General features: G+C 39.5%; 1 protein-coding gene across 1 annotated transcript; it reads right to left on the bottom strand.

The window, feature by feature from the left end:
• Nucleotide 1: 1 nt before the first annotated feature.
• PPID (peptidylprolyl isomerase D) lies at nt 2-8,766 on the bottom strand. The gene is made up of 10 exons (XM_063136130.1): nt 8,646-8,766; nt 6,685-6,825; nt 4,995-5,101; nt 4,193-4,381; nt 3,738-3,857; nt 2,376-2,482; nt 1,855-1,996; nt 1,037-1,123; nt 912-954; nt 2-498 (listed from the first exon to the last, which is right to left on the bottom strand). Exons 1-10 carry the CDS (start codon nt 8,728-8,730, stop codon nt 410-412), a joined length of 1,110 nt encoding a protein of 369 aa, XP_062992200.1. The 5' UTR covers nt 8,731-8,766; the 3' UTR covers nt 2-409.
• Nucleotides 8,767-9,858: the final 1,092 nt, after the last annotated feature.

Below are 9,858 nucleotides of genomic sequence, written 5' to 3'. Positions count from 1 at the left end.
ATGATGCTTAGAAATTCAGTTTATTTATTCAATACCACTTTAACAGCATTTGAATTTGTAGTAGTGGAAGTTACAGGTGGAGACAAGAGGGGGTAGAAGTAGCCTGCTGAACTTAAAACATCCAGTTTGTTACTGACTTTGTCCAAATTCATTGCACTGCATCATTCTAAAGTTTTACTTACTAGTTTTTCTTACATTTTTTAGATTAAAGATACGACTACTGTTAAGTGTCTTACTACTGAATTTAATGACAAAAGGTATTTGAAATTATAACCTGAAGGAAAATCCAAGATGTAAACATATGAAACAGCATCAGTATAGATGACAGTCAATAACATACTGTCACTACTACTCATACTAATCCTGCCTTTTATCAGTGCACAAATTAAGGAGGGGAAACCGTCTTGACTTAAGCAAACATCTTCGCATAAGCTGCCTTCTCTTTTTCTTTCTCTTTCTTTATCTTCTGCTTAATTTTCTGGACTTGCATTTGGATAGCTGTGGAAGTAGACAAAAATGTCCAGTTAGACACTCTGGTTGTTTTACAAGATTTCCACACCTTTTCCTAAAGTAACCAATTTGGAATGCAAATTCCCATCCCATAAACTGCAGAAAATAAAGTCATTTTCCCGAAAAAGAGTTGATTGAGAAATAAGCTAGTAAAAGGCTACAGCATACTGAGCAATGAATATAACCTAGCATAATTTGTCATGCTTGTTTATTCCAAGACAGCAAATCCCCTCTTCTTCCTCCCCCTCCCAAAGAAAATTATATGCTGCACTCTTATATAAAAAGTAACCCACATTTGGATACTTATCCTGATTTAACTAGCATGAAAATGTTTTTAGTTTTAGGTGGAACAAAGCCACCTGTTCTGTGTTGCTAAAAGAAAGACAAGACTACCACTTTACCTTTATCTTGAGGTGCTATGCCTTGAGCCTTCTGAAGATCAGCCTTTAAAGAAAAATAAGACTTGAGTAAGATGTCTATGTATGCTTGTCACAACGCCTAAGCCAAAACAAATACTTGTATTTACCAGTGCCTGATCATAATCTCTTGTTGCTTCCCAAGCTTGAGCCCTTCTGTAAAGTGCTTTAGTATTTGTAGGATCAATGGCCAGGACCTGTAAAATGAGAACAATAAAGTAAAACCAGCTACTGTAGTTTGAGCAACAGCACACCCCTACAAGCTAGAAAACACAAATGTCTGTAGCACTTACACGAGTTTAAATAGTTGCTCTACTATGATCAACAAAATAAACCTGAAAAAGGAATCAACATCTTACTGACCCCTTGTGGCCACAGAGATAATCAATTTCTAGTTATCGAGGCCTGATTTATATGTGGTTCCCACAGATAAAGCACATGCTTGCATACATTCCATGCTCACCCAGTCATGTTTGAATGCTCTTATTACATGCATTAGCATGCCAGTGATCAATGGTCCAAAAGATGCACCGCCAGCATGCTTACACTACATGTGAATAAACCAGAGCACATGGTAAGATCGTTTCAACATAAGCACATGTGTAGAACACGTCACAGGTAAGAACTTGATGCCTGATGTACGGGAAAAGCAGGATAAAAAGGGGCCTTACTGTATGATACAAACACTAGGCTAAGGGGGACAAAGTTAAAGAGTAAGGAAAAAAACCATTTGATCCCTTTAAAACTGATAGCTTAAAGTCTCCATGAATGTTGGTCCTATGTCAGACCTTGGACATGAAACCAGATAATAAGAGTGCTGGAAAGCAAGAAGCTTGCTAGGTACATCTTAAATAAGCATATAGCAATAGGGTTTTTTTTTAATACAATATTTCAGTTCCTATCAAGTTTTTCCAGGGGAAATATTTACCTTAGCACAGTTCTCAATTGCATCTTGCCACTCTGATAGTTTCAGTTTGCATGCAGCAATATTAAGGTAACATGTCAATGCTGCAGCATTCAACTTTGCTGAATCTGCCTCTTCTGCCACAGCTTTAGAATCTTCAATGTACCTATTTAAAATAAAATGACTGTTATATTATTATGTGTCCTAACTTGCAACACTAAACCAATAGCTGGCCAACAAAAAGCAGAGCAGTAAGTATTATTCCTAGATGTTAAACAATGTGAGTTAAATACTTACTAAATGAGTGCCATTGATTTCAGTGGGACCTACATGCAACTAATTTAATTAGGATCCAATCTTCTCTCTTTAGCACCTTTATTTCTACTAAGGTCTTCCCATGGTACAAAAATAAAATTAGAAATGCTTGTGTTGAAAACTAGAAAATGGCTTGTTCAAGTGTCTGTTCATAATCACAAATAATTAATGAGTGTATATGGACAAAGTTAATACAACCAAATTTTGTTCAGAACAATATATAACATTACCTTAAGGACTTGCTGTATTTCTTGACTGCCATTTCCCAGTTCTGAGATTTGAAGAAAGTGTTGCCTATATTTTTTATATCTTCAGCTATAGACACAACTTTGTCAATCTAAGAAAAATAATAAGGAAACTCACTTCGTATTTGAAAAGACAGTTTGTTTCTGAGAAGGCCTGCAAAAACATTTTAATCAGCCAGTCTGTCAGCAGTTTCTCCACACACTGCTGGATTGAATTTCACACTGTGGCAAGGATAACTTTTAACTCTATAGTCACATAACGTAGAAGAACATGTTATCTTCTATGTCCGCCTGTTGAATATTAAAAGTATATATTCTGCCTGATGAAGAGCTTGGCTTAAAAACTAAGGCATTTAAATTCTGAAGAGTGGGAGGACCAGTAGCATTTGTTCTAGGATATACTTTCTTGATTCCAAATGAGCTCTGTAAAATTTTGTATTGCTTTGTCATACAACCAGCTCACAGTGCCTACTTGGTATGTATACAGTTCTGTACAAAGCCAATGCCTAAAAGTGCACATTTTATCAGGTTTTTTTACATGGTATGTGTGGGTAGGGTACACTGAAGAGCTGGTTAATGAAAACATTCAACACGTAAGGTATATTAAGGACAGCATACATACCACGGCACATTTTGAACTGGCCCACGTTAAGTATACGCCTTGCTGTGCAGTGAAGTGACATGTAGTGGATTAAGAGAAGCTAGAGAGGTTGTGGGCTCTCCCACACTAGAGGCATTCAAGAGGCAGCTGGACAACCATCTGTCAGGTATGCTTTAAGGTGGATTCCTGCCAACTCTACTATGATTTTATGAAGCATCTTACCAGTAAGGTTGGAAAAACTCTCTCATTGCTTCACAACCTGGGCAAGCCAGAGCTGAGAATATAAGTATTTACATTGCCTTGCTGGATCAAATCACAGGTTCATCTTGTCCAGTGCTCTCTTCAGAAATGACCAGCTAAGATACTGTGGGAGCTCACAAGTAGGGCATGATCAAAGTTGTTTGTTCTTGTTTTTCTGTCTCTCCTATCTGGAAATATTGCCACTGCCCATAGATGTTCCATGTTTACTTATCATGATTAATAGCAATTCATTCACCCTATCTAAGTTAGTGTTCACAACAACATCTTGAAGGAGTCAGTTTCATAATTATGTGCTGTGTGAAGAATTCTTTGTTTATCCTGAGCCTTCTGGTATGGTACAGCCGTTCATCTTCTGTCTGACATTCTTACAACTCCCACTGCATCACAAATAACATTTCCAAATTGGCAGAGATGCACACTACGAAAATTCAGTTTAGAGACAAGCTTTTTAATGTTAACACAAGTGAATGAAGTGGGATACTTACTTCCTTTAAATCCACATTAGAATCTTCAGGAAACTCTGCATGAGTATCTCCAGAACCATCCATGGGAGAGATTCCGCAGTCGTCTCCTTCTAGCTCTCCACATTCTGCAATAATGCACAACTGTAAATACAATAAAAGTGTATGATACATAGTGTCTATCAAACACAGATTATTTCAGAAAACACACAAATTTCCCTTTTCCTATGGATTTAAAAACTTTTATTTTAGCAGTTTTCCATTTACTGTCAGAATTTGCTTGAAATGCCAGTCAAATTATGCAAGTTCCTAGGTAAGTTATTGGACACATCATATGTACCAATCACTTTCTTAACTCAATAGGGCTTCTTTCTCGAGTGCAACTATTACTTTACAACACTTTCAGAGGAAAACTAATTTGCATAGTTTAAGGATGTATAGTACTGAAAAATGATCCCTCTGACGGTGTCCTAGTTTACCTTAGCAGGTTCTTCCCCTTTCACTTCCACATTTTCTAGTAGCTTTGTGATACCCATGCCTTTGATCACCTGTCCGAAGACCACATGTTTCCCATCAAGATGAGGAGTTGGCACAGTTGTGATGAAGAACTGGGAACCATTGGTATTGCATCCTGCATTTGCCATGCTGAGCAAACCTGGCTGATCATGCTGTATAAGAAACCAGTATAATTCTCATTAGAATAATTCATCCGTAAGAGTGAAAATCATAGACAATCTACTAAGAAATATGAATTAGCATTAAGATTGTTGGATGTTTTATTATATTCTTAATGGTTTTAATTTTTGTGAACTGCCCAGAGAGCTTCGGCTATTGGGCGGTATAAAAATGTAATAAATAAATAAATAAATAAATAAATAAATAAAATAGAATAGCTTATACTATAAGTCTTACTTGCAGTATATGCACTGCGAAGTCAGGCTCACACCCATGCAAAGGACCTTTTCTAAGAAGGAGGTACAAAATAATGTTCAATGAACTTGGTAATTAAATCTGTAATCATGAGGTATTTAAGATGTGAAGAATTTAAGTAAAAGCAAACAAACAGCATTTAACCACTTTCAAATAACTCAAACTAGAATTAAATTCATAGTAATTAGTGGATTGAAATATTCCCCTCGCTTAGTTAAAATAGCTGATACTTGATCATACTTCAACTAAAGTTGCCCTTTTGTTTAAAATGTAATGCTAATTTTGTTATGGTGGAAACAAAAATAATTCCTAATTATAGAAAGTGACCATTTTAATTATTAAACCCATTACCTTATAATGGAAGTTTTCATCTTCAAATTTTTCTCCATAGATACTTTCTCCACCTGTTCCATTTTGATGTGAGAAGTCTCCACCCTGGATCATAAATTTCTTGATAACTATGAACAGAACACATAAAATGAAAGATGGCATTAGGTTGAATAACACTCCATTGTGTCCAATTCATGTAATAAAAGGAATTATAAATCCTTTGTGAACAAAAAGATTTATAGAGATTATTTTTTTCAAGCTAGATATGGTCAGCATATACTCTTTCAAATTATTCAAGTTCAGATCCTAAAAAATGCACCAGTTTTTCTACTGGGAATTGATACAGCTAGTTTAGGCTATGGACACGGTCCTTGGGATTCTCACTATGCTCAACAGTTCCCTGTTTTTTTTCCCTTTAGGCACACAGAAATAGCATACCAGAGAACCAAGTGGAGAGCTAGATGGGAATATAGGAGGTGTGCATGGACCACCAGATGAGCCCAGTGCACTGCTTGTGTATTTGTGTTGAGATATGGGGGAAAAGAGGGTTCTGAGCCCATCTAGAATATAAGAATGGAGGAAGAGATTAACTCAAAATTAGTTTTGTCCACAAAACCTAGAATATTCTTCCATTCCAACTAGAAAATGCTTTTACCAATCAAATAGGTTATACAAAGAAAACTATATTTTACACATTTGCATTCAAATAAAGACACTATAATAGACTTTTAGTAAGCAAGTTGGCCTAGATATCTAAATAATTTCTCTGTAGTTCTACAATAGAAATCCTCACTGATTTTAAAGAATTAAAAGCAGGGCTAAATCTGTAATTTTAAAATATATTTTCACCAATCCTAATTCTTTCTGAATCAGAGCCTAACACTCCAAAATCATTGTTTTTTGGATGTCTATCATCAGATGTGCTTGGCTTTTCATCTGGTGTTTTGGGTTGTTGTTTTTATCTGCTGATAGTTTGAACTATTTGTTTTTACGATTATAGTTTGTGTTTTACTGCTTTTAACCTTGCAAGCTGCTTTGTTTGTCCATGGACAGAAAAGCAGAGTAAAAATAATAAATTAAGCCCTGAATTTTTGCTAGATGGCCTGTTTTGCCCATCTAGCAAAAGCATTTTGGAGGGGGAGGGAAGGAAGGAAGCTGGAACGGTCTCAGGATAGCTCGTATCCTGGCCTCTTTCCTCCCCTCCCTGTCTACCGAAAAAACCTTTTCCCTCTCTCTGAGTTTGTATTCCCAGCCTCGAAGAGGCAGCTAGCACAGTTCTTCCCATGCCAGCTGTGAGGGGGAAGGGGTCAGATGTGGCAATCCGGACTGGCCTCTGGCACCTTCAACGTTGTCTAGGGGCCGTAGGATCTTTCCCTCCAAACACAATCCTAACACACTTACCTGGGACTAAGTCCCACCAAACCCAATGAGATTGCTTCTGAGAAGGCAAGTTGCAATCCTGAGCACGCTTTCCTGGGTGTAGCACCATAGGATACAACCAAGGATTTTAAATCTTCCTTTAGTGTAATTTAATGACGCTGTTTAGGCTGTGCTGTTCTCATTACTATTTCAGAGTTATTTTATTGTTTCATTTATAAATTATAGAAACAAAACTTTTTAAAAGAAATGAATTAATCAAAGCAAGTGTGATATTTACTTTTTCCATTAAGTGCTCCAGCATACCAAGCAAACAAAGACAACACAAACTTACTTCTATGGAAGGGGCATCCTTTATAATGAAGAGGTTTTCCAGTTATGGGTCCGATCCCTTTTTCTCCAGTACACAATGCACGAAAGTTTTCAGCAGTTTTAGGTACAATATCTGCAAAGAGTTCTAATACGATTCGGCCAGCTGGAATTAGAGAGATCAATAGCTGTATTAATTTTATATTTATATCTTCGTACTTATCCAAGGAACCATACAATGAATTCACCATTAAATTCTCACAAAACTCAGGGAGCTTCATAGCTATAAAGAGATTTGAACCCAGGTTTCCCATTTATCAATCAAAAACTCTAGTTACTACACCAAACTGGGCACGTTTTTCAGTATGAACCTAGGTAAAGCTGAGATCCTAACTGGAGTCATGTATACTCATTTATTTTTAAATGCACATCTACACTTGACTCAAATACCACCAGATGTAGTAACATGAGTGAGGCCTATTGTTGATAACTTCAACTGCTACATGTTGGTGATATAGTTAGTTCATACACATCCTGTTGGAAAAATCCTAATCAGTGCAAAGCGATATGCTATCTATATCCTCCTGTACAAGTTGGATATAATCCAAATTCTGACACATTTTCATTCTGATCTAAACAGGAACATTGATTATTGTTGGCTGCCATTTATATGGGAATTAGTTCTTTTTTAGAACTAGGTATATTATTATTATTATTATTATTATTATTATTATTATTTATTTATATAGCACCATCGATGTACATGGTGCTGTACAGATTACACAGTAAATAGCAAGACCCTGCCGCATAGGCTTACAATCTAATATAGCTCATATATGCCATGTCATGAATTAATTCACTTCCACATCTACTATGTATTGCACTTTAGGGAGTTCCAACCTCAAAGTACATAAAATAGTTGGAAATCTCTTGCTTTACAGGGAAAGTTGTAGACCAAACTCTCAAAATGGAGATTTAAAGAAGATAGACAATGTTGGCCTTCAGAGTTTTCTATTAGGTATTTTAGCTGTGGTTTGGTGTTTACAAGAGCACAGAGCGATAAAGTTACTTTTTTTTTTTTAAAGCATGATTACTATCATCAACTGCCAATATCCATATCCTCAAGAATCAGAATTTGGTCACAAATATTGGGCTAAAAAATGAACTAGTGATATGACCAAAGGAAGATTTTAAACAAACCAACATAGTTATGTAATTTTAGCACTTCCTTTCACACTCCAAGATGTACCTTTCTGCCCAGGGTTTGAGGACCAGTTTACCCAATCAACAGAATTAAGTGGTGACGCTTTCCCTATGCCTCACCACTCTATGCTACCTATACATGAGGCAACTGCACGTCTGAGGCGATTTTAAAAAAGCACGTCGGTTTGCTTTCCCCTAATTCTGTAAGTGCAGTAGGTCGCTTTTTAATAGGGGAGATGCTCCTGAACCGCCTATTACAGCCCCAAGTGGTACAGCCCCCCCACCCAAAAGCTTTTATCATTTTGACACTGCCACATGTTACAAAGGCTCTCCTTATTGATCTTGCTGGGGCGTCGGGGAGAGTTGTCCAGCGCTCGCAGCAAAGGCTGCGGGGAGGACTATCGGGGGTGGGTGGGTTATAACGCAGAGATCCAGCCTTTGCTTCCCCGCCGCCCTCGCCCTCATTTCCTGGGCCACGGCAGAGGCTGTAGTGCAGCACATTGGACAGCAGCACTCGGCTCTTCCGGCCTCCCAGCTTCGCGCCCAACCCGGCCGCCCGCCCGCCCGCGCGCCGCCGAGAAGGCCTCCGTTAGGCCAGCCGCTCTGAGGGGAACGTGCCGCTCTGAGGGGGCCGCGCACCCTTCCGCTGGGAAAAGTTCCACAGCCGCTCCCCTGGGAGGGCCTCTGGCGCCCATTCTGCCCGGGGGGGGGGCTTTCGTGCCAGCTGCTCCCCGCCCCCGCCCCCAGTCGCCCCCTCCCCCACCCCCTCCCTGCCGCCCGCACCTCGTTCTCCCCCAATGTCCACGTCGAAAAAGACGCGGGGGTTGCTTGGGTTGGAGGGCTTGGAGAGCGGAGACCCGTGAGCCATACTGCCGGTTGGCTGAGGCACCGCAGGACGCTCTGCACGCGCCTTTCCTGTCTCTGCAACCCGGCCTTCCGCTGCGGGCCTCGGTCGGGCTGGCTCCGCCTTCCTGCCTCGAGAGAGGCGGGACGCGCCGAGACTTTCTCCCCTCCCCACCCGACCCCACCCGCCGTTTAAAGGCGAGTTCTGGTGAAAGCGCTGCTGCTTACGGACCGTTGTGGCCTTTTTTATAGGCTGAGCCGATGACTGTTTTACGCGGGAGTAATCCCACTGCCTTCAATGGGACTGATTTATTCCCAGGCGGGCATGAGTAGGAATTGCAGCCGCAGATGGCCAACGTTTTTCTGCGCCGTACAGAGAGACTTAAGCTGCCCTCGCCACGACTCGAAATCTGAGCCATCCTAAAAACGCAGGCCTCTGAGCTTTTGCAGAGCGCTTCCCCCCCCCTTTTTTTTTTGAGATCGAATTGCAAAATGGTAGCTAAATTATAGGCTGGAGCCTGGGGAGCCTGGGTTGTATGAAAATTCTAATCCGTTCCAAAATATATCCTACAGTCAGTGCAGTTCTGCATACGTCAACACAGAAGCACCATTGAGTTCAGCGGGGCTGACTCTTGAGTAAGTGTGTATAGGATTTATTCACATACACTCGTAGTATAGTTTGTACATGTTTATTTGAAACAATCCCTTTAGTCAAAAAAGGTTTCCACATATAAATAACTTCAGGAGTGCAACCCTATGCATTTTTGAACAGGAAATCAACAACAACTTCCAGCCATTCATGCTGGGATTGTAGGATTTCTTTCTGTTTAAGCATGTATTGGATTGCACCCTTAAGTTACTTCCTAGTAGCCATGCAGAAGATTGCACTGTAAATGGGATTTACTCCCAGCTAAGTGTGTATGGGATTGCAGGCTTAATTGCTTTGATTCTTAACATGAAGATAAAGTGAGCATCAGAAACAAGCTCTGATTTGAGCAATCGGCTTAGTTTTTGCAAACTTTTTTAATTTGGGGGAAATAATATATATCTTGACAAAACATAAATATTTATTAACATTGACCCTTTGAGTCTGCTGTCCTTTAAAATATTTTTATTTCCAGTATTTCTGTACTGCCTTTCAGGGTAAAGCCCT

The sequence above is a fragment of the Elgaria multicarinata genome, chromosome 10, assembly GCF_023053635.1.
Source record: "Elgaria multicarinata webbii isolate HBS135686 ecotype San Diego chromosome 10, rElgMul1.1.pri, whole genome shotgun sequence".
Classification (NCBI taxonomy): Eukaryota; Metazoa; Chordata; class Lepidosauria; order Squamata; family Anguidae; genus Elgaria; species Elgaria multicarinata.
Note: the sequence above shows the minus strand (reverse complement) of the source record. Positions and strands in the feature narration are given on the sequence as shown.

Bases quoted from the DNA above. Each gene is read 5' to 3' on its own strand.
- PPID (XM_063136130.1), bottom strand. From the start codon at position 8,730: ATGGCTCACGGGTCTCCGCTCTCCAAGCCCTCCAACCCAAGCAACCCC. The intron at 4,382-4,994 runs GTAATGGGTTTA...TTTCTTATACAG, and splicing joins ATGAAAACTTCCATTATAAG to CATGATCAGCCAGGTTTGCT. The intron at 1,124-1,854 runs GTAAATATTTCC...CTCATTTTACAG, and splicing joins CAATTGAGAACTGTGCTAAG to GTCCTGGCCATTGATCCTAC.